At 39.7% G+C, this 25,907-nt stretch overlaps 1 protein-coding gene across 1 annotated transcript in view; it reads right to left on the reverse strand.

The window, feature by feature from the left end:
- The window catches only part of COL4A2 (collagen type IV alpha 2 chain), a gene marked incomplete at both ends in the record, with an annotated part of 138,034 nt that overhangs the window by 83,449 nt on the left and 28,678 nt on the right, over positions 1–25,907 (reverse strand). Inside the window, one exon of the mRNA XM_079538305.1 lies at positions 15,250–15,330. Within this exon, the coding sequence (XP_079394431.1) occupies positions 15,250–15,330 (81 nt within the window). The remainder of the gene's footprint in view (positions 1–15,249; positions 15,331–25,907) is intronic.

Consider the following 25,907-nt stretch of genomic DNA (forward strand, 5'->3'; position numbering starts at 1 on the left):
AAAAACAGTAAAATCTGTCTGTGATATTTCTGCTTTCTTACAAAACATGCTTTGCATCTTCCATGAACACTTAGAGGCTTTCATAGCTCTTAAAAAGTCCAACCTTACCTCTTGCCAAATTTCAGTTTTGAAAACTAATTAGTCCAGCAGCCACAATAACAAATTATGACACCAGAAATGCTTCTCTTGCATTATTTCAGAGTGTGTATTGTGAAAAATATCATGATCTATTCAGAGAATGCATGGCTCAGGTAGGATACCTCTTGTATGTGCCTAAAGCTAAGAGGATTGATTTGCAACACATGCTGAGAGGGTATCATGTACTTACCTGAGGAGCTGGTCAATTCACAGATGCTAAAGGACCTGAGGACTGACTTTGTCTCCAAATAAGCAAATTCAGAGGAAATTCTTCCTTGAACTAAATGGCTATTTAAGCTCTAGGCTTAAGTTTAAGTTAAATTTTAACCCATTAAGAAAAGTTTATAATACTTAAGAAAACATAAGATGACCAGTTTTCTTTCTGAATACTGCTGTAGCTGTTTGTATAACCAAACTGCAAGAACAGATGAACAATTATAATCTAATCCCAAGTGTTGAATTTCATTTCTGGAATGCTTTTAACTGAAATGAAAATGAGACTGTGCCTCATCAGACACAGTCAGCAGATATGCAGCCACTAAATGCATAGTCTTCAGAATTTAGATCAGAATATCAGAAAGATTTTAGAGTATGTCAAAGATTGCTTGGAGCAAAGGGTTCACGAGTGCCTGCAAGAGTATTCCTGTCAGAGAAGTACATATATTCCTGCAAAAGTGAAAAGCAATCATGTTGATTTAGTATACAGACACAGGGACACATTCAGCTTTACAATCACGCCTCACTGAGCAACGCTTTATTCGGCTAGTTTGTGTTCTGATTTACACCATACAAAACATCTTTGAAGTCGGTGAGGTTATACAATGTATAAATCAACATAGGGACTACGAATAAAGAGAGAAGGAAAATCCTTACAGGGAAAACGCAGAACAAGGTGTCTGCAAGGGGGAGAGCAAACACAACCAGCACCACCACAGCTGTGTAAATGCACCGGGTTGCAGAGGCTGCAGATAGAACTGTGTGTATATCCATACCAGAGCACTGAGGATTTTTTCATTGTACTGAAATGTTCTTCCTAATGCTTACTTACTAAGAATGGCATTTAAGTTTCAATTAGGACACAGTGAAATTATTCAGAAGCTATACATGCTGATTGCACGTAGAAGCAATAGAAGAAACACTGCCTAGCTAGAATTGATGCCTTAATAAAACTACTACTGTGATGACAACACATACCCTTCATGGTCATACATGTACACAGCTCCTGCCACAGCAGAGCGCTGTGGTTTCCAGTGAGGACTGCTCCCACCAAAGATGAAGATGGAGGGAAGGGAGTGCCTCCACCTCCTCTGTGGGAGGACCACAGCCCCTGCTGCATGTCTCTTGTTCTGCACACTGCACATCACAGTGGTGGTATGTGGACTGACTGAAGTATGTTATCCTCCTGGGGCAGTGTTGGGCTCCCATCATGTTCTCACTCACAGGGCTATTCAGCTCGGGCAGCAAATGTGAGCCTGAGCTTCAGCACACTTGGCTGAGGTTACCACTGCAAACCAGGCCCCAGTATTTGCAGAGGTACCTTGCTTCTTTAAAAACATTGCTCCAACACATACCGTTCTGCCCCTCAAGAGATGCTCAAGCCCTTGCGCCAAATAGAAAGTATGCTGCTACATGCCTGCCAGGACTAAAGACGTAGCTCTGTGGCCAGCAGCACCCAGATAAGGTGCTGAGGCAGAGCCCCATTCCCCTTGGCCATGAACACTAGATTGGGAACCACGACCAATCTTATCCTCCCCTTGTTACCCAGAGAAAGGCCTGACCCAGCCCCAACTGAGGTGCTGAAGGAATAGAGGGGAGGAAGCAGTGGCCCCAGGACACCTGCTCCTCCCTCACACTGCACACCTCCACACAGAACCACCACAGGCCTATAGATGTTTGCTCACCTCTGCATTTTTTGCCTGTGAGAACAGGGACAGCTCATTTTGTTGGCAGAATTTTCTACGGTGGTCAACCATTTACTGCTAAGAGCAACTGTGTTTTATGATGACATTTTTCAGGGGCTTTCAGGGTTCACCATGTGGTTTTCTTAGACATGTTTGCTCAGTTCAGGCTGCTCTGCTGTCTTCCCATGGACCTTAATGTTTTTCTCCCATCCCTTCTGAAGACAAAAGACTATCTCCACTTAAGAAAGCTTTCTCACTTCTTTCTGCTGAGCTCAGTCTTTCTCTGAATCAACTGCTCTAATTTTAACGTCGTTATTTAACTGGATAAGCTGGCTTCTTTCACTTCATATTTACATTTCATAGCACATCTGCACTGTCTGAGAGTTCACTGCATGAATTTTTCAAACCACACCATAGGATCTTGGCAGTTGCACATGACTTCAGAGATTTTATACACATATATCTGAAGCTCTGAGGAAGCAATTAAACCATATGGACCTCTCCCATACAGTAGGAAGCACAACACAAGACTTCTTGCTTGATTTATTGTAACCTTATGTCACTTAAGAAAACCAACTCTGCAACTGTTTGAAAGAAGTAAGCCAGCTGAGAGAGAGGGAAGGCTTGCTCAGAGAGCTCTGGCTCAGCAGACCCCAAGTGGCTGCATTCGGCTGTGGCCACATAATGTGTCATAGACTAGGCTGGAAGGACGAAGTGTGAGCTAGCAGAATTAAAACCCTGTCATTGGGTTTTGTGACAAAAAGAAAAACAAGTGGATTTGTCTTCAGCCACTGCTTAACTTTGAAGGGAACCCGCACTGCTTGGCTGCTTACCTGTCTTTCTCTTCCCCACGCAAAGTCCACAGCAAATATAAAGTGAACATGGGGACATGACTAACTGGGCATAGTGGTGATGAGCTGACAGTTGGACTAGATCATCTTAGTGGTCTTTTCCAACCTTAGTGATTCTATGATTCTATGAAATAAAAGCTGTGGAAAATAGTGCAAGGCAGTGTTACACCAGACAGCTGTGTCACATACTTGGATAAGCATGCTCTGTCCAGTGGAAGGAGTTTGTCTCACAGAGGTGAGAGACACTGCAGTAGAAATGCAATGCATAACTGAAGTGGTTACTACGGAGGATGTGTTCTAAGCATAAGCCAGCCTGGCAGGCTCATGCCCTCACTAAATATCAGAATTATGAAGATATATGGGTCTAACACCCACAACATGGTGCGGCACCATTGGGCCTTTTGCTGCTGGAGCTCTCATCTACTTGAAGGAAACTATCACAGTGCTCTATGCTGTGCTACCACTTTTATTAATGCAAGAGTGCTAACAATGCTCTTGGCAGAGAGCGCAGAGATAAATGCAAGTAATTCCTGCCCCAAAGAGCTTACATCCTCCCAAAGGCAAACATAGCCTGCAGTGAGGATCACACAATTGCAGAACCAGAGGGGTTAGAAAGGACCTCTGGAAATCATTGAGTCCAAGACTCTGCTAAAGCAGGTTCCCTAGAGCAGGTCACACAGGAAAATGTCCAGGTGGGTCTTGAATATCTCCAGAGAAGGAGATTCCCCAACATCTCTGGGCAGCCTGCTCCATTGCGCTGTAACCCTCACAGCAAAGTTCTTCCTCATGTTTGTATGGAATTTCCTGTGTTCAAGTTTTTGCCCGTTGCACTCTGTGTTCTGGAGGGAAGTGTTCATCTCACAGAACTGACTTACTTCATTCCTCTTCCGGGCTATGAAGAATAAAAGTGCCTTATGGGAAGCTTTTAAGATGAAAAGGGTGGTGAAACACAGGAAATGATGTTATGAATGATTTAGAAAAAGGTATGGACAGCTCTGGGAGCAGATGACAGAAAGGCCATAAAATAATAGAGAAGTAGATGATCTAGAAACTGAGAAACAGCCTAAAGCAAGAGGTAGTTTAGATGGGAAAAAAAAAGAATATTTATATAAAATGAGAATAATAAGGATGTATCAAAATCCATATTTTTCTGCATAGAAAAAATCTCTATTTGCCACTGTACTCTGGATGGAGTGAAGCAAAGTACCTAATTTTAAGGTATTTTAATGCTCGTCATCCTTTTCCAGATCAGTGTAACAGAAGCACTTACATATACTTCAACAGCTTTGTTCAGTATGTGATGACACTTGAAAAGCCTTACATACAAACTGAGGTAAATAAGGAACATTTCTTCTCTGAAGTTCGTTAAAGAAATGCTGAGAATGAGCTCTGTCAGCCTAGACAGAGACTGTACATGATGACAGTCTGTCTATTCCCACATTCCTGATCTGTCCAGGTCAGACTCAAAGGATTCCATTAATAGTTTGGTACTTACCGAATAAGACAAAAGGAAAATAGGTCAATGGTACTTGCTCCCTTGTGACAAAAATGCAGAAAATAGAAACTAGCACTATCTGAGAAACTTGTAAAGCCTTGGATACATGTCATGAGAAACGATTCACACTCTCTAGAGTACAATTTAAGTGCTGCAGAATGGCCTGGATTATCCTCCTTGGATGACTGTGTGGACTACCCTGTTACAGAGCAAGGCTATCATCCACAGCCTTTATCTTTCAACTGCTCCTCTAAGTAGAAGTGGCAAAACTTGTCCAAAGTATTTTTGTGCATTTGTTGCACCAGAAATCAAAACCCAACAGTCTAACTAAATGGACAGCATATTTGTCCTAAAACAATCCAGACAGTGCATTTCACTTCCATAATGAAGTGTGATTCCTATGTGAAAAATAAACAAAAATATCAATGATACATGGGAATGTACTGTGCTGTGCAGATCCTATTGACCACGATGAACAAAAAGAATGTAGATGACAGTCACGGAATTGCTTGAACTTCCTTTCTAGGTAGGTAAAGGTAAAATATACTTCCAGTATTTCCTGGGAAGTCAGGAAGGAAGAAGAAGAAGAACAACAACAACAAAAAATGCTGTTTAGTTTTGATTTAAATGTATTATTTTTAAATTATTGTGAATAGCAACCAAAGGCTTTTTATTACAGTTTCAGCTATTGCCACATTAGTTTTCCACAGTACATCTTCAACCAGACAGCTAACATTTAATAGTTTCCTTTCCATTATTTAATTATTGAAGAGATCTATCTACAGTTAAATTTGAAGTCTTGTTTTATCTTCTGGACAACATTTCTAGATTATTTAGTGTGCTCTGTCTTGCTTTGGTTCTCCACCTCTCATTCAAGTCTGCAATATGCACATGGACAAATTCACTCTTAGAAATGCTGCCCTCAAACTAAATTCCTAAAATATCAGTGAAATATCTTATCAAACCACTGTAAGATTTGTTTTCTTATTTGACTGTAACAAGCCCACAAATCAAGGAAATATATAGCTAATGCAAAAGGCATCAGGTTGTGTAATTTCAAATACAAGAGCTCAACCTGCCAAATAGGGTTAATTCAATCCATTTACTTTAGTCACAATTTTGTTTGAACTGCAACCTTGGTATTCATTATGATTGATGATATTAATTCTTGAGCTTTGTCCAACGCTGCTGATTTGTTCTCTTGTCACAACAGCTGAACTTGCAAAGGTTTTCAAGACAAGTTTGTAGAAGTATCTGCACTAATGTAGGTCAGCAGGCTTTGGAGAAGCGTATTATCTGTACTCTAGTAGCTACTTTGCTGGAGAAAATGCAATGAATATGGGGAAGCAGATGAAGTTGCACATGGAAGTAAAAAAACTGGATACTAACTTTTCAGTGAAATACCATTCTTCTCTTGTACTATTGATTTGAGAAGGTTTTAGGAGAACTCTGCTTTCAGAATTGTCTTTGCTGAAGCAAAAGACATTTCATATCTGGCTGAAGCAGAATGCTCCACAAAATAAAAGAGTAAAACGGAGAAAAAATAATCTTTTGATGATGTGCACATATTTTGTTTTACTTAGGAGACTTTAGATTTATTTAACTTCTAAACAGTCTTTAAAATATTCTGGACATTTACAAATGTAAATGTGATTTAATTGTTTTTCTATATGCATGCAAATGCTCTGCTCTTTCTTACATGTTTAGCTTTTTTTGTTTGTTTGTTTGAAACTGCTTTTTAAGAAACCATCCACTGAGTCTTCTCAAATGGCAGATTTTTGTAGAATACATATGTGGAGAAAGGATTCGTTGCTTCTTGCTCATGGGAAAGTTATCTAACCTCCATCCACCAGTTCACAAGGACCTCTGATGTTGATTAAACATGTACAAACAGAGTTAAAAAAGAAGAGGAAATATGCATATTTCACTCGAAAAAATGTCAGGACAAATGTAGGAAAGAATAGTGATTAGCAACAAACATGAGTATCTAGCTACACTATTTGATTGATAGCCACTGTAGCCTAGGTTAAGCAATTTTCACTAAATAAAACATTAGGTCATAAAGCATTAAGTTTCAGACCGACTCAAATCATGCTATATCAAGCAAACCTGCATCCTGCCTGCCTGCCTCTGGTATCTAACTCAAGATTATGAGCCTATTCACTGCTAACAGTTCCTGCAATTAAGCCTTAAACTCAAAGTTTAGATGCCTATGGAACAATGTCAAGTATTTAAGGACTTATGTATGCCGTTAAGACCTTATAAGGCAGTGTTTGGCAAATACAAACATAAACAAAAGCACGCATTTGAAATTGTACCCTCAAATGTGTATGCAAAAGGGAACTGTACTTTTGCAACTGAGAGCAAAATTTAGGTTCACAGTATTAAACATCTTTTTAAGATTACACTCTTTTTTCCTTCCTTTTCCAGGCACTGATATGCTGCTCTCCACTAATATATTGAATAGCCTGAAAAAAAATTAAATTGCAAAACAGCATACCAGACTTGATTAAAGGTGTTGGAATAATTAAAGACATCTTCCTGTCCATGCATAACGCTTATTAGCACTACCAGTATTTTGCATTTAAATCTGCCACCACTGCAAATACCTTCTTTCTGAGGCAGTGCCTCTTTCTGAGAGCTGTCAGAGACAGAAAGTTCATGGCCTATGAAGCGATATGAAATCTTGAAGTATCTTTTGTTTTTGTGATACCTTGTATCCATTCAGGCACAGAACCTGACAATACTTTCAATGATGCATGACTGAGCTCACTCCTGACACTTTGCATGAAACCAACACTAAGCAGCAAGCAGGACACTTCAAATAATCATGGAAAGTAAGAAGAAAAAAAAAAAGAGAGAAGGACAAGCAAGGGCAGCCCAGTGCAAGGCATGTAAGCACGGTGAATATTTGCATGCACTGCATGATTAGTAGGGTTTCCCTTAGTGGTGGGTACATGTTTGGGTAATTGATTGTTAAGTGGCTTCCTTAAATGATTGTTAAGTGGCTTCCTGAGGATGTCTGGTAAGGTGGTTCCTTCATCCAAAGGCAGTGGAACTTGCATGGGATCAGAAGTCTGCATCAGGCTGTGTACTGAGGTTTAGGTCAGCTTGTCTCCTCCCCACAACTCCTAGGCACATCTCATCAAGGCCAGATCTTCTGTGTTGCTACTTAGCTTGATATGAGTAGAGCAGAGAAAGAACAGAGTAATACCATCCAAAGGAGAAGTTATAGTAATATAAGATTTCAAGAGCTAACATTTTTTAAGGTCAGGATGAAGGCAAAAGTTGTACAACAGAGCAGAGACCACTCAATCTGTTGCACAGAAAGGACAAGGCGTGTTGTGTAGAAGTAGCAGAAAATATGAGATGTCCAGAATGGTATTTGTGGTGGTAAAAATGGAAAAACTGGTGGTCATGTTGTCCTATGGGATTAATGCATGGCTATTCTGTGGAGGACTGATGTGCGGGTAAACTAAAACAAAAGCAAGCAGCACAAGAGGAATAAGCTGGTCTTCAGACAGAATGGAACAAGGCTGCTTTACTGAGAGTTAGAAAGGTCATGGAGAAATAGTTAAACTAGAAACAAGGGAAAGACTGGCACGGTCCAGTCTGGATTCAAGGAACTTGAGAGTGAAACATAGCTGATGCTCAGTACGCTCTTGAAAAGCAAGGGAGGAAATAAGTACCATGAATATAATAAATAGGGAAGGTAAATAACACTATTTACAGTGCCATCTGACAGGCAGCTGGAATAGAGAGTGGGCAAAATCTGTAAGTGCTTTCACCTGGTACTTAAAGGGGCTTATAGAAAAAGATGGAAAATGACTTTTTACTTGAGCAGATAGTGATAGGACAAGGGGGAAACGTTCTAAACCAAAATAAGGGAGATTTAGATTAGATGTTAGGGCAAAATTCATTATTCAGAGGGCAGTGAGGAACAGGTTGTTTGGAAAAGCTGTGAATCCCCATCCCTGGAGGTGTTCAAGGCCACATCGGATAGGGCCCTGGGCAGCCTCATCTAGACCAAGAGGAACCCTGACTATCACAGGGGATTAGAATTGGATGGTCTTTAAGGTCCCTTCCAACCCAAGTGTTTTGTAATTCTATGATTATAGATGCAATTCTATGTAGCAATGCTAGAAATCTAAAAATTAGGAGTAGGAAATTATGACAATTCTGTTGCAAGAGGCACCTCAGGCTGGTGGAAGGTGGATAATCAGTGGCATACTAAGTTGCTAGGCTGTCAGCTTTACTGGAATGATTGGAGACAAGGTACATGCAGAGCAGTGGCACAGAATGTGAAGGCTAATATGAAGTGTAACAGAAAAAATAACAACAGAGGACAAAGGAGGGAATTCCTGTAGGGGGAAATAACAGAAAACCAGCGCTGTGTTTACATTTGGGACTCCCTGTTAAAGACAACGATCATGAAGTATTCCAAGACATTAGAGAAGCTGAAAAACTAGGTCAGTAGTGCTGGCTATTTCAGTTACCCACATACAGTCAGACACAACACCTCATTCAGATGAGACAAAGAGATAAAATATTCGGACACAGCGACACGTGAGTCCTGGAAGCCGCAAGAAACAACGCCTCTCTGGATTTAGTCTTGAGTGCACAGGACCTGGTTCAAGGGGTACTAGTGGGAGAATGCTCTCTAATAGCTTTGCAACACAACTTTAACTTAATAACGTATCAAATGGAGTAAGCCAAGCAAATGCATCACACAGATATTCAATTTCAAGAAGGGGAAATACATAAAAATCAGACAAATAGTAAAAGCCTTATAAAAGCAATCCAAAAGGCAGGAAGCCTAGAGCAACCTGGAGGCTTTTCAAAAACATTGTATTAAAAATTCTGGTAAACTGTTTCGCATATCAAAAAGAAAATAAAACAGTTCAATAAAACCCCTGCATAGCTCATAAAATTGCTACAGAGGCTATTGCAGGGAAAAAGGTTAACATTTTAAAAATTGCTTAAATGAACAAGAAAGCTCATAAAAAAACAGATCAAGAGTAACTGGCAATTAGGATGTCTGAAAAAGAATGCCAACAGTTTGCAGAAGATCCTCAAGCTGATAGTAAAAAGCAAAGCAAGAAGCCATCAATGGGAGTAACAATACCACGCAATGTCAAAGGCTTAAAAGCATTTGGGAACAGCAAGACCACAGCAGAAGAACTCAGGAAAATCTTTGTGAAGGTCTTCACTGCTGAAGGTGTTTGAGATAGCTCCAAATCCAAGCTGTTCTTTGAGCCAGATTAATTTCAGGTAAATATACAGGAAGCAGAAGATAAAATAGACAAGGCAGACCTTAGTAAGTGAGCAGGAGTGGTGACATTCACATGAGACTTCCAAAGAAACTCAGTGGATTTTCAGTATGGCTTTGAAAAAATTCTTCACCAACACATTCTAAAATAAATGCCTCTGGGTTTGGGAGAGAGGTGCTTTTATGGACCATAGGCTAAAAGATAAGAAGAAAGGAATAGTGCTTGGCAGTCACATTTCAAAATGGAGATGCAACAGGATCTGAGCTGTGAAACATACAAGTCTGTAGATGATACTAGCTGATATCAAGTTGTTAAATGCCATGCTGGTGATGGGGAGATCCAGAAGGATCTGACCAAACTGGGAAGGGAGGGGGGGCAGTCAAACTTCAGTACTGGCAAGTGTCAGGAGTGTATGGAGAAGAAAACAGAATGTCAATTTACTGCTGAAGAATACTTCAGTGCATTCATACCCATAATCCCACAAATTCTCACAGACCAGAAAAAAAGAGTAATGAGAAATGAGGGGCTGGAGTGCAGCCTTCTAAGGAGAGGCTCAGAAGGCTGGAAATCTTGCTTTTTGGACAAGAGAAAGTGCAGAGGGGAAATTATTGAGATTTACATAATTCTGGAAGCAGGAAGCAAAGTAAATGTAGAACTGCTCTTTTCCCAAGCTTACAGTACTAGAAATAGGGTGTACTTGATGAAACCAGAAGTAAATAGATGTTGGGCAGTAATTTCATTTTATTTGATTAGTGAACTCCTTGGTACCACAGGAAGTTGTAAAGACACAGATCAGCTACAGGAAAGGATTGGATAAATTCAGGGAGAAATGTAAATACTGAAGAAATATAGAAATATGTCATATCTCTAACAGTATGATTTTGGTTACAAGGGAATGGACTGCAGAAAGTTTTCAGATATCTGCACTCCTCCTAAATAGAACATTCTACCATCACTGTTTTAGACAGAGTAATGGGCTAGATATACTAGAGGTAGATGATGGGAAGAAATTTCTCATGTTCTTATTAAAAAAGGGGAAAATATCAGATATATCAACTTACACTAACCATGAGTTGAGCTACTGCCATTATATCACCTGAGAACCTGGTTTATTGTGAAGTTCAAAAATTACATTAACAGTTAATAAAATTATTTTACTGGTTTTAACTAACCGGTTTCCCTAAGGATATAAGAATGGAAGTGACTTTAGAATATTTAAGTGTTGCATTTTGTTGACTTCATTTAACTACAGAAGAAAACATCTGCTTGATGCAGTCCATGTGTTAAGACTTAAGCTTGTATGGAAAATGCTTGTAAGTTAAGATCAGACACTGGATTTCACAACTGTATAGCACTCAAAAGCAGACAGGAATGATTATACGTGAACAAATAAGAACGTAACCTTGGCCACTGCATTAGTGAAAGCAATGCAACAAATATCTGTAAAGGAGCTTTAGTGAATTAAATTTCATTTACTGAACTAGTCCTGATTAAAAAGAAATGTTTTGGCATTCCCATAAAATGGCCTTTATGGGAACACGAAGCTGTCCTTTAATTTCAGTTACCATTACTGCAGTCCCCTGTAAAAACAACAGCGCAAGCAGTGCTCGACACTTGCTTCACATAGAAAGTACAAAGCTGGATTTCAACAGAGTGCCTTTTCTCTACAGAAAGATCAAGAAGATTGCTATTCATTTCCACTTTCTACAAAGCCCTCTAGGTCGATTATGAAGTGAGGTTGATTATGAACTTCAGCAAGTCAAACAGTTGGCCATTGTACTGAAAGGAGTTACCGTTTCCTACATAAGTGCATTCATGTTTTAACGGACTTGAAAGGTGTGTATATATGCACCAATAGATGCAATCTCTGCCCATTATACACTCTGCAAAGAACTTTAACTCTCAAAATTTTAAAAGCTGCAATAGAAAGGAAAGGAGGAAAAGGAAAGAAAACGGAAGTTTATCCATTTTTTCCCCCTTCCTTCAGCTGAAAGTTTCTGCTTCATTTAAAGTAGAATTCCAATACAGCGTCAGTGCTTCCCTCTTCTCCTTCCTGTCTTATCCAGGCACCTTTTCTTCACACACTAGTTAATGAGAAGATAAGGCTGCTCTCCTTCTTCTCCCTTGTCACTCTGCGCCCTCCACCTGAGGCTTGAATACACAATTGCTTGTTGCACGGGTCAGCACCCTCTTGCAGGAAGTTGGATTCTCATTGTATCTCTGCTGAGAGATTTCCCAGCTGCAAGAATGGCTGGATGACTGTGCAGCTGGCTTTAAGGTATGATCAGACCTTTAAAGACTGGATATTTGTATCCAGCTAACAGTAAATACACACCTAGGTTTGAATTAGGTTCCTGCTGTGAACAGGAGCAAAGACTCGGGTGTCATTAGACAGTAGAAGAAAAACGACTTATGGAAGAAGTTCCCTTTCTTCTTTTTGCTCTGGAGGCATCAACTCAAAAGCAAGGCAGAAGGTGGCAACTTCAAGGGAATCATGTGTGGCCCTGGAAAGACACCTTTAGAAAAATCTTCTCTGAGCTGTGAATTGCAGAAGTCATCATCACTTGTGATGCCCTGTGATTCTCTGAAGGTCTGAATCAGATCTATCTTCCTCATGGAAATGAGGCAGAAAGTGCTGTACCAAGCTCCCAGTTCAAACAAGAGGTGGAAGCTTGCACATTAACTGCTCCATTTGCCTTGCTGCAGAGTTTCCTCACCACTATGGCAAGTGGGTCAAGCTTCTGACACTTCATTTTCACATCCCCAATGGATTTCACTCCGCTCCATCTGTGCCCAGAGAAAGCTTCATGGCCAAGCTCAGTCATGAACAGGACAAAAAGCTGGAAATAGGAAAAATCACAACCTAGGAATACCATAATTTTTTTTTTTTGGCAGGCCTGTTGGGTGCATTGACTTGTGCTAGGTGGCCTTTAGTCCCTAGAAACTGCCTTCCTGACACGATTCAACTTCTCTGTGCCTTCACGTAAGAGTTATTAACTTCAGACCAAAAGCCGTGCAGATAGAACCACAGGGCTTCCAGCCATCATGCATCTGGAGACCTGGCACACATCACCAGAGTCTGGCTGAATCCTCACACATCTGGACAGACAGTGCCTCTGTACCTCTAGCACAGAGCCCCCAGAATATAGCACTGAGCATATTTCACTATTTTAACACAGTGTAATTGAATTAAGACAATAAGGAAAAGCATCTTTGTCTAAATGCCATACCTTAGGATTGTAACTGAAACAAAGGCAGAAAATGAAGCAGAACCATACATGAATAAAAAGATAGAGCTTTTCTCAGACCTTTTCCACCGCCATATTTTGCAATAGTATTTACCACTCCAGTGAATTTACTTCATTCAACAGTTTCTGATATGCATTCAGCAGCAGGAAGCTGAAGAAAGTGCTTTTGTTTGCCTGGTTTTGAGAGATGTGCTATGAGAAGAATGTGCACTTACACTGTATGGCAGGGCAGTGGTATTGCCATTGGCTGCTGGCTCTTTCAGCACTGCTTCTACCTGAATTCCAGACGCCCTGCAAGTGACAGCTGTGTGGTACCTGACACAGAGTCACCAAACAAGCAGGCTCCAGCAAGCTGCTTCAGGCATTCTTACAAGTACAAACATGCAATATGTCTATTGTGCATGTAATGAGTCACCTCAAAAAGAAAATGTGCATCGTGCCAGATTATACAGAGGTTCTGTGAAAATAAATATTCCCATTGAGAACTGAGCATGAGACCAGAAGCTATGCCAAATTTGACTAGTCTCTAAAGGCTGCTCTTATTTCTTAAACCAGATGTTTCACCAAGGTTGTGACATCTGAGGAGAGAAGCAGACACAAAATACATGCACACTATGCTGACTCAGAATGAGGTATATAGTTGCAGAGAATTTAAATACAATTTTTGAAGTCTTTAAATCACTTTCCCCTGTAATCCTTCACAATTTCCACCACTAACCACAAAATGTAATCAATGAAAAATGTAATCAATGTTTTATAACATCCTCTTTTTCCCTTTTTCAGTGCCTATTTAATCAGCGTGTTTAGTTAATGGGATTACTTGCTTCCCTGACATAAGTGAAAGAGAGAGAGTGGAGAGTGAGTACACAGAGTATGCCCTTGTCTCCTAATCTAGATATGAAGCAACTAAACTTCTGTGGCACCTGGGTGATTCTCTGCTTTGATAGCTTCACATTTCCAGCTTTTCTAACCCATGCAATTGCTTTTGTTTAGCTACCTCTCTTCTCCTGCAGATGTAGCAACTTGAAATTAAGGGTTATTTACAGACGAAAGAAAGGAGAAAAATACATTAGTCACAGAAGTCACAATTTTCATGAACATTAGTGGAGAGCTAGTAGGTCCGTGCTTTACCTTAGAACAACTCAAAAAAAATCCCACTGAAGAGAAGCATAGAATATCATACTTAAAGCCATTTCACCCAGCAACAGTAGGCTTTCAGTGCCCTTGCAGGGGAGTGGCAGGAGGCATCTGCTAAGCTTCATGTGCTGAATGATCAGGGAAGGGCAATAACAGCTGGAGAGAGCCCCTGCAGAAGCTGCGCCTCAGGGGAAGGATTTATTTGACCTCAGTGTCGTCAGTTTGTCATTAGGATATTGCAATGGGAAGCTGATCAAGAACAGACTGTGGTCAGGAAAAGGGAGTATAACAATTGCAATGCTCATGACAGGGTAACCCTGGGATCATCTGACTTCCACAGAGACATCAGGACTTCTGCAGTAAACAAAAGTGTTCCTTGCCTTCCACCTACACAGTGACTTTGCTACCAATCTCTTCTTCCACTCAGACGTGGAGTCAAGCTTGAGGAATGTGATGGGAATGGGAACTGACAGCCCACTGAATGGAAGAAAATAAGAGAGATAGCAGAAAGCATATGATCTGCCACATCTCTTGCCTGGCCTATTCTTAGGAATGGGTGGATGGAAAAGGCTGAGTCACTGTCTCAGCTACAAAAGACCATGCTGAACAAAAGGAGCCTGCCAGCCAGGACTTTGAGCCACAAAGAACTGCCCAACTGCTCAGAGCTTTATGGGCAGGTGGCTTGTTGCCTCCACCACATCTCCCATTCTCTGCCTCTCATCTTTATTCCCTAAAAGAAATGAGTACCAGAAACAACCCAATGCCAGAAAGTCCCAGGCAGTTTCCTTCCAGTAGGAATTTCAAGTCCCGCAGACCTGCTTCCCATCTGATTTAATGGAAACCACCTGTATGAGGTATCTTTTCATCAGATACAATTTCGTTAGTAAGACTTCAAGAAAGTTATTGGGTGATTTTGTTAACAATCATTTAGCATTGTGAGGTCCCTTGACCCTTAGCTTTAAAAGAATAATCTGCTATATTTCATAACAAAGTATTTTTTTCAAATCTACTTCTTTTCAAGGAAGTAAGATGCAACAACAGTACCTTTTTCCTGAAACAAAACAAAACAAAACAAAACAAAACAAAACAAAACAAAAAAAACCCCCACACAAATTGAATATTCCCAGTACTCTAATGCAAGTCTACCTAAAGCAAATGGCATTGAGCTGATGGCATGAAGATCTTTCTGTGGGAAAATATATTACTTACACGGGCTCCTTTTTCAGGGAAACACTGACATCCTCCACTGCAGTCTCTTCCTCCACATGGTCCTGTGTAACTCTTTCCACCCTGCAAGCCAGAACAGACAAAAGACAAAAATTAATTGGCATCAATTACAATACCTGGCACAATATAATAAATGTTAATTAGTAGATTCATTGCAAAGACCGGGATTAGATGACTATGATCTATGGATCTACGACTTCCTGGTGAGCCCTCTTAAAAGCTGCATTCAGAGCAGCAGTCAGAGGATTTCCAGTTCTTGGAAATATAATATCACTCTATTCATTTCCTTCCACATTTTCAAAATGCTGCAGCTCCATGCTGAGCAATATCTCACCTATCTCTTTGACACATGCAACACATACCATGTCACAGAAGAACAGCTGCTTGAATTCTTCAGGGACATGGATTAAGTCCTAGGTCACAATGCAGCACATCCTTCTATGCATGATCTAAATTACTGCTATATTTTACAATATTTATGGGTGGACATAAAAGAAGACTTGGATATCATGCTCAAAATCATAAGCCAAGCTTCTGCCCTCTCCTTTTCAATGACTCTTTGCTCTAGAGACACCCAAAACTTGCTAGTAGCCAACCACAGTGACCTAGAATTCTGAACTAACCCAAGAGTTAGCTGCAGGTATATCTGTCCTGCTTGCATAGAGCCATCTTGGCCTGGGCTGCAAATGTGCTGATCACAAGATTTTCTCTACTCCATGCAAACCCCTGGGAAGACTCCACGGGACTGCCCAGCTCAGATTCCACCTAGCACACTTAGGGCAGCAGCCACAGTTACTCTTGTTCAGAAATGTTAACAGCAGAGATGCTGTGCATGCTGTGGTGTAACTTTTAAAACTGTAACTTAATGATTAGGAATACTGCAAAGACCTGTGGCCCACTGCAGGTCTTAAACCCCTGAAAGTGCCCTAGCAGCTTCTTAAGTAGCTGAGAAAGGGAAAAAATGATTCCCCGTCACTAACGATGAGTTAGAAGAAATAGGACCAAAGTCTGACAGTACAGGAAAGATGTTCTGGAGCCAAGTCCCTCATTCAGAGCTGCTGCTGATTTTCATGTGCACTGCTGCTGGTAGAAAGAAGCCTTCAAAACAAGGCAGGTGCTCCGAGCTGCCATGCTGTGGCTCACAAAGGCAGTAATGCTGCCACTCCTGCTTCTAGCCCTGGGTCAAGGACCTGAAGCAGAGAGAGGGACCCGCACTGCCATGCTTAGCATTCTTCATGCAGCTGTAATCAACCCATGCTCAGCACATGGGGCTGATTTCTCAGGTATTCACTTCTCCCTTTACACTATCAAGATCCTGAAAACACAGCTCCAGGCTTTGGATTCCACTCTGCAAGCCAAATAAGTAACAGGTATGAAGCAGGTATCTGGCAGACATTGCTTAAGCCCTCCTTTGATGGTATTTATGCAACAGCCTCTTAAACTTACGGCAACAGCAATGCAGAGTTTCCCAGACAAGTCATTATGCTTGTCATGAGAGGATTCCTGTCTGTACTCTAACTCATTTTACATATTAAAATACTTTTGTTTCAGTTTTGTATTTACTTTTAATGAAACAAGTAGGCATTCCATGCTGCAGAAACAAGCCCACAGAACTGAAACCATGCCCCGAGCTATTTAGAGGTTAGGTGTTGGATTCAGGAAATTATTTCACAGAGGTAACAGTGCCCTACGTCATGTTCTGAACTTTACTTTCTGTTTAGACTATTGTTTGGAGGAAATAATAAGCCCAGACCATTTTATAAACTCCAACAACTTGTTCAGGTTGGTCCATTTTGACTAAATGACTGGATGGTCACAAGCTTATTATGTCTTTATTTCTTCCTTTTCGCAGATGAAATGTACATCTCTCCCTCAGAACCCTTAATTTCAGAGTTTGTCCTCCCTGCCTTTTCACAAATGAAGAATAGTTCTATTTGTTTCTATGCATGCCACGTGGATGTAATGCCTGTGTGAACCTACACCACTGCAGGGCACACGTCTGCATGGAAACCAGTGTAATAAGCAGTGCAGCCACTCATCAGAATTAATCCCAAACTTTTATGGAAATGTTTTGGAGATGTAAATAACAACATATTGCAGCCTAACAAACTGCAGTAACAAACGGACAGGTGCAGTAATTAAATCATGAGAGACTTCAGTGATGCCTGCTGAGAAAACAGCAAGGAGAACAATAAGATTTTTTGTTTGTTTGTTTAATTAACAGGGTGTCTCTAAATTTGGTAAACTGTTGCTAAGGAGAAAACTATGGCAAGATAGTTGTCTGCCTGTAAAAAAAAACAAAAAAACCTGGAGGCTGCTAATATTATTTTGACTGGAAGAAGTTCAAGGCCTATTGTTTGTGTACTATCCATCATCCAACCTTTAAATTTGCATGTTTTAAAAATACCAGCAGCTAATGTGGGGACACAATTGTTTTCTTCCACAATCTTAGGAAGTTTTTTTCTCTTTTCTTCTCATTTTCAGTCCAGCACATATATTCTTAAGACGATGAAACATCAAGAAGATTTCTTCAAAGATAGGGAATATAAATGGAAAACACTTGAGATCAGTGTTAATGTTGCTACTTTGTATTATACCTGGGCGCTCCATATTGCTCAATTTCCACTTCTTCACTTTTTGATGGTTAGTGGGAGGTCTCTGGGAGCTTTCAGTCACACGTAACATTTTCTGCTTTATTATCTATGAATGTATACAATCTCTCAAAAGCAGATCACGGCACATTCATTTAGTCTGACATTATTGGGAAGTTACAGTATCAAGTTTTAGAGTTTCAGACTTTTAAAGTTTAAAAATAGATCTTTTAAAGATCCTTGTAAAACCTTGACAAAATGAACTCTACACATGAGCGCATAACTGAGACAAAGGGAAGTAAAATGTAAATGTATCAGCAAAGTTTACAATTTAGGGATGGGATGTGTAGCTGTAAAGTACCATAAAAGTGTTTATTTCCCGAGGAAACATACATTTATAGGAGTTTTACACCAACAGTGATATTCAGACATGCTTGTTTTGATCTGAGGAAGGTGCCACAACAGTGTGACTGGGCAATGGGGCAAACAGCTAACTTTTGGATACAAGGCTGTATGTCTCATCTACACAATTGAAATCTGCAGAGGTAAAATTGCCCAGATTACAGTGACAGAAATAGCAACTTGGAATTCAATCCTAACAAAATTAGGATTGATGAGAAAAAATTAACTAACAATGGTTTGTTTGTAAGAAATACTTATAGTAGTGTAACTGTGTATGAATATTACTATTAACAATAAGCAATAGAATTGTAGCTCTATGTTTCTTGCAGTGATATAACTGTGTATTAATACAACTGATAACAGTACTGTGTTAATTAGCCAAGAAAGTATTATTAGGTGTATTCTTTAATTAGCAAACATCATGACATCTCCACCAATTACATCTGAAGTCTGCTGTCTACATGGAGTCCCAGCCCTCTGCAGGCTCTCATTTCACCCTGGTAGCACCCAAGCTCACTGACCATCTCCTACAGCAGTGCTGCCCTAGTTTTAGCTCTGGTCACAAACACATGTAGATGCAACTTGGCCATCTGGGTTCCAGCCCAATTGCTCTGGAGTCTGAAGATCATGTAGAAAAACTGCCCAGTTCCTCTACTACAGATGCAGGGCTGGAGACAGATCCTGGAGACAGGTCAAGAGGCAGAGAGACACTTACGTGTGCAGCGCCCACAGCTAGCCCTCTCTATGCACATTCACCTTGCAGGTAGAGGAGTCCCATAACAGATGAGTACCTGCAATTCACTCTCTGCCCTCTTCTATAAGAAATATCCACAGGGGCCCATCAAGAGTGCGCGTAGCTCACAGAACCCAATCTACTACAAAATGTGGCTGCAGCTCAGTTATGCTTTTAAAATGCAGCTGGAGAAGACTACACTGAAGAAGAGTGAGTAAAGCAGCTTTACTCTGTCCCATTCGTTGCCCATAACAGTACAGCAATCACAAGAGACTCCAAGGAAATGTGAGCTCTCTGACTAAGAAAATAAAATACGTGCCTACACTGGGAAATCTCTAACTGGCAGAACATGAAGTAGGCTGGAATGGAGAAGCTGAAATGATGGAGAAGGGGGAATGAAGAAAGAAATGAACAGAAAGGAAGAATTTTCCAACCATACTTTTAACATCTTTGGGTCACTCTGTGCTGGAATGAATATATGATTAATGATTCAAGGAATGTGAACACCATTTATACTTAAGAACAAGCAAGGGAAAACATATACCATCTATATTTGTACAGCTTTATATTAGCCCTGTGGAACCACTGTCTTTTTTTATACATATGAAACAGCATACATAAAACACATATGCTCCAACACATTTTTTTTTTTTTGTCCTCTTGCTTTCACATAACTTTTTTTTTGTCCCAAAACATTATTACTTGTGTTAATATATCTTCAGCCAATAAAAGACAATTTCTTCTCAAAGAATTCATACAGTTTTGCTTTTGACAGTTTCTTTCAGCCAAACTCTTAAGAAGCCTAGAAAAATACACCTAGCTCTCTTTAAACTTTTCCACACACTAATGATGTGTTACCTGTGTGTGTCCACTGAAGTACCTTCACTTCAATGGTTGGTATTCCGACGAAGAACAAAGGCAATTTGAGGACAGACCTCAAAGTAAAGTTCTATGAGTACAGAAAGACCAGGAAATATAAGCCATTTCCTCACATGTTGCTAAAAAACAGCCCACGGAAATTATAATAAAAATATTGCAACTCAGAATCAAAAGGTTCTACACACCCATATTTTCTTCAATACAGGTTGCAATTGTGAATTAACTTCTAGCTTAACACAGCCCAGTTTGGTGCTTTTCATCAGTCACAGCAGCGCTTCTGAACAGGCTATGTTATACCAAGGAGATTTTGGAAGGTCTGGGAACTTGCAGGAGGTGCTGATACATTGCGTGCTCCTGCCATGTCACAACAAGCAGCAGACTCAGATGCTCCATGTGAGCCAAAAAGTAGATTTTAGCCAAAAAGTCCAGTCAGGATTGCAAACCTGCTTCTGAGACAGAGCACTGCCGCTGCCAGGGAAACTGGCCTACACTTTCCCTTTGAACTTCTATTTCCACATCTGACCTTCAGTTGTCAACACTCACATTAGTTTCAAATTTGGTCCATTACAGCCCTGATTTAGAAGCATTAATCTTCTGCTGCCTTTGAAAGAAAGGAGAAAAAAATAAATTAAGAATATGGTTGGATAACCCCGTTGCTGAGGAAGCAGACAGATAAGAACTTGGTTTCAAATGTAACTGCACAGTTGCATTTGCTCCAAACAAGCCTTTTACTCCTTAAAAAGATGAAGACGTTTGTTTCCTGGATATCAAATTTATTTCTCTAGAAACATCCATAAACAATCTTTCAAAACAAGTATGGAGAACTATTAGTGGGGCAGTCTGAATTAGTCAGCATCAAACTTGGTCTGGAAAATGCTCTGTCCTAGGAGAAATGCATGCCAAAGGAAGAATCAGCCATCTGAAACTGCCTGTTTGCAGTGCAATAGCTGCAAGTGCATTGGACAGTATGATCACTGTCATACTGAAGACCATAACTGTCAAGGGAATGACAGAAGGACATTGGCACATTTAGAGAGGAAGGAAAAGACGTGGGTGTGGATCCTCTCTCTAAGTGTTCTGAGAATTATTTAGCTAAGAAATAATTCTTTCTTTCATATTTGAATGGGAGCCATAATCTTTTCTAGACTGGATGCATGGAAACTGGAATAGTTTGTGACCTCAATATCTTACGAAAGTTTACACCTCCCATCAGAAGTAGAGGGAGCCATATAGTTACATGTCCTTCCAAGAAAAAATCCTGGAGGAAGAAACTGCTCCCAGAATGAACACAAGAAAGCTTACCACCAGCCATACTAAGAAAGCTGTCAGTTTACTGGTTAAGGCAGTCTTTCCAGTGTCACAGGAACAGCAGTGCCTGTGGCAAGCACTTATAGATTACTGATTTGTGTGGAGTTTCCAGATCTGCCTCTCTTATGATGAGGATTATAGAGAAAACTGTAAAGCAGGTTGTCCAGCACATAAGCAGCTCACTTCATTTCTGAGTCCTGATGGGAACACCAGCAGAGAAGAATCCCAAAATAGCACAGTTCCTGGGATACAGACTGGGATGCCTGTGCTTTATGTCTGGGACTGAGGGGCTGGAGGATGAGAATACAAAGTCTCTGATGCTGCCAAGTCCCCAATGGACAAAAACTCATCCTTTCAAGTGAGTCTCAGTAGGGACGTCAAAGCCAGCAACGGGAAACATGAATCCTGCACCTCTTAGATGTGAAGCTATAAAAGACTTTCCTCTTATGGGCTGGCTTGTGGCTCTTGATTATATGAACTTTTTGGCATGCAGCCTTGATTTGAAGGCTGCATAGTTTCATTTCAAAGTGAAATTTCACAGCTCCACATGCTCACTTTATTTGAGGTACTATTTACCATCCCCTCTTCAAATCCAAATGTTCTCTTGTCCCAGTCTTGAGAAACTGCCTTCTAAAAACTGTGGAAGCCAGACATGCTGCAGTGTGAATTTACCCTTCACATTTTCATGAAAGCATTTCTAATTTTGTAGTTTATATCCAAGCTCACAATTACTGAGCAAGCCAGATGGAATCCAGAAGGAGCTGCTGTGATATGGCAGGCATTTAAAAAAAAAAAAAAGAAAAGGAAGGTCTTTAAGAGGCTGTGTCACAGAGTAAATCTACAAATCTGCCTAAATATAAGGAACCACCAGATATCTGCATAGCTGTCCAGGGATCTTGCTTGCTCACTTCACGAGAATATGGCTGTTTGCAAACAGTACCCTTCCAAGCAAGAACTCCATGCAGTCACATAGATTTCTGTCAAGAAGTCAGCGAAAGGGGTCTGGTATTTACAAGTTAAGAAGTTGGGATCAGCCATCAGTTTTGATGGTTTTTTGCTCATAGGGATGTTACCCTAAGAAAGAGACTAGAGTTTAAGATGGGAAAACCAAGTTAAAATGTTTTAAAATGTCTAAGAAGATAAAGTCATATTTACATAAAAATTCATTACTTCTGCTTAGTTTTGTAGAATTTACAAAGCTATCAGAAAGAGAATCTTAAAAAGCAGCATTAGGTCACTGCTTAAAAGTGCTACAGCTTCTAGGAGCTGATAAAGGATCATATGAAGGCTTACAGAAGAACAAAGAAACAAACAAAAACACAGGGATATGTCTAGTAAGTCTGAAACTGGAATTTCTTTTTCAGAAGAGGAATGTATAATTAAATCTGAAACGTAGAAGGTGCAGAAGCAGCTGGAGGAAAGTATGGACTGATAAGTTAAAATTTGGTTCAATATCTTTTAAACTTGATTCCATCTTAATTAAAATATGCTTTTAGAGATGCATATTATTTTAACTTATTATCTTTTCTTAAGACACAACAAATCCACCTCTACCATCCAATGCCATTCCTTATCTGATACAATAGTGGACTTCAGAGAAAGTGTGCTAGGACATCTCAATGTAAGCCCTGCTTTCCCAGCACAACATTTCTAGGAATAAAGATTGTCTCCACAGAAGCTACTTAGGTGGTCTCAGAAGTTGATATTGCAGGAGCTGGAAGAAGTATTTTCTAGTTATCAGCAATGACGAAGAAAGCTCTGTGATGTGGTGAAATAGATGTAATCACTCACAAACTATCCTGAAAGGCACAGTTTGTCTCTTCAATTTTTATTCTACCATTTTATTTTATGCAAACTCCTATCCAGTTTGTATCTGATTTGCACAAGTGTAAACATTTAGAGAATGCACAAATCAGTGGACAGTGTAATCATCTCATATGTTCAGTTACATTGCATGGTGCATCTTAAAAATATTTTCCATAAGGGAATGAGGGTAGAGGCACTATCAGCCCGTAATCTGAATTTGGCTTTTGTCCAATATCTTATATTACTGGAATAAAATCCCCCTTCTCATCTCCAAGCACAGAAAGGCATTTGTTCACATACTAGTAGCATAATAATGAAATACAGCATCCACTCATTAAAGTAGCAATCCTATATTTAGCTACTTTTAGTTTCCGAAGTCTAGTCATTTTCAGTTCTCGAAAGACATCCAAGTAATGATATCATTTGCTTCAAACAATAGAAAGTCTGGATGCTATTCTATATATGGAGATTTTTGTAGTCTATTTATAAACCACGCCAGTTATTTGACCTGTCTAGTTTACTCACCTACGTAAATTGGCAGACTTGGGAAACTTGCTTAAGAACATATTATTCTTAGCGACTGATAAATTTTGAAGCTGCTAAATTATACTTGAGATACATCCAATATTTCTGAAAACTCATCTCCACCTATTACACTACAAACAAACAAACCTGCCAGCGGAGGGAAGATTTTTGCTTCTGAACAAGCAGCAGTGCAGTTGCATTAGCCCTGCTCATGGAGAAGGGATTGATATAAAACAGCCGCACAGCTGTTTTCATGGCTGCATTGTCTATATTTGTTCAGTGCAGTGCAACAGTGCCAGGTTTTCCCAAAACCTAAGCACCACCACAGAGGTTTTATTACAGTTTCATTACTTCCATAATTAAAAGTGCTTGACTGCATGTGAAATTCATTTATAAATGGAGTTTGTTTTCCTCCTAGACATAGTTATTTACAGCCATAACCTGCTGACCTGGTTCTTAAGTATTCAGAGACCATGGGATCACGGCACTTCTCTCCTTGGGAGGGTGAGGTCAGTGACAGTTTTTAATGGCCTTTTAAAGTTCTATTGTTTCTACAGAATTAAATACAGCAGACAGAGAGAAAGAAAAGAGATTAAGTTCTTCCAGCATCATTACTTACTAAATTGCAATTAGATTTATATACCAATAACTGAAATTAAGGAGTTACTGAGAGCATGATTTGCAAGGAATGGATTTGCATGGTTTATCACTGATGACTCAAACTGACTGACCTTGTTTTTATCACACATGGTGCTGAGTAGTTCTAGATCAGTGTTTAAGGCCAGCTCTTACAGCTCTGGCTCATTTTCAGAGCTGACTGTTAGAAAAAAGAGCTGGAAATATTAAATGTGGAAATTTGCTAAGAAACATTTCAGAACTGTTTCTCAGAACTGGACTGGCATTTCTTTAAGAGTAAGAAAAATACACAAGAGATTTGGGAAAAGCACTACATTTGATATTTAACTGCCAGACCAAACGCAACACCCACCATTTCCTTTCTATTTCAATCAAGAAAAAACTCATGACAAGTAGTTTTCTCAGTGACCTATTTCATTGTCCAGTTTAGATTTCAAAAGGTAACCTTCTCACTGAGCTCTATCCTCAATGCTCTCTGTTGATCAGTGTTGTTACTGCTAAAAGATCTCTGGATAATACTGATTGCTGTAGGAGATGTAGCAGATTGAGAAGGTATGTTAGAGGATGCAACACAATAGGACAATACGCAGTTCTCAGTGAAAATGCTGTTATTTGCAGTGTGGTTGAGGCAGGTAATTAAAATAGAGAAAAAGGAGTTGAGACATGATCTCTTCCCTGTGGATATAAAAACTTATAGTCAATTATTAGTGATAATCCCTTTCTCATCCATATACTTTTGGTCAGCAAAATGTTTTTACGTATTTTCACAAAAGAAGGAAGGTACATAGACAAGCTTTCTTTTTTTTTTTGTTTTTTTTTTGTCATTTGCAAACAAGATGCCTCCATGCACATAAGAAACACCTTAAGAACTGAAACAGGAGAAGCATTATTATTTTCTTGCTCATAATACTTACATGATATTTTTCAATTGCAACTTCTACCAAAAAAGCTGTTTTAGTTATTTATTAAATAGTCAGGTGACAAAATTATACCTCAACACAAGACTTATTTTATATATTTGTAATCTATACATTAATCCGATACCTGGAATGGACAAATTAAGTTCTCCTTAATACTAACAAATAAATAACAGCTGGTTTTTTCTTCAGTTTTCTTTTTCACACCCACTTTTACATACATTTCTTTTGATAGGTGGGAAGAGCTTTTTTCTTTTGTGCGGGAGGTTCAGTTTCCTTCGAAATACCCAACTGACTTTTCAAGAATGTTACCACAGCCACACCATGTAAGAGTGGCTCAGCAGAAGATAATGCAGAATTTACATTTATCCTGAAGAAGAAAAAAGGGCTCATATTTCCCATATGTACCAGTGACTTGTCACTTGCAACCTGTTCAGTCCAACAGCTAGGCAGATTTCTGCAATATTGCAGTACTGAGTTGAATGTACTTTCCCAGCCCCACACGATGAGTCACCAGTTCAGCTCGGTCTAGAAGCCAAGACCTTCCTGCCTTCCAGTCCATTACTCTAACCAACTGACAAACACTGTCTGCATTGCTGTAATAAGTCTTGTGGCTCAGTCTCCACACCAAAAATGCTCTTATCACAGTACAAACAACTAACATACTGAGATTATAAACAACCAAATATCAAGCTTCTTTAAACTGACTAAAGTGATGTCACTTGGCTTTTCTTTCACATCCTTTTTTATTATAGGCTTGTCTTCGCAAAAAGATCAAAGAAAATCCAGAAATATTCATACCTTGACTTTAAGGAGTAGAAAACAGACAAGAATAAATGATGG

This window comes from Tetrao urogallus (genome assembly GCF_951394365.1).
Source record: "Tetrao urogallus genome assembly, chromosome: 1".
Lineage (NCBI taxonomy): Eukaryota > Metazoa > Chordata > Aves > Galliformes > Phasianidae > Tetrao > Tetrao urogallus.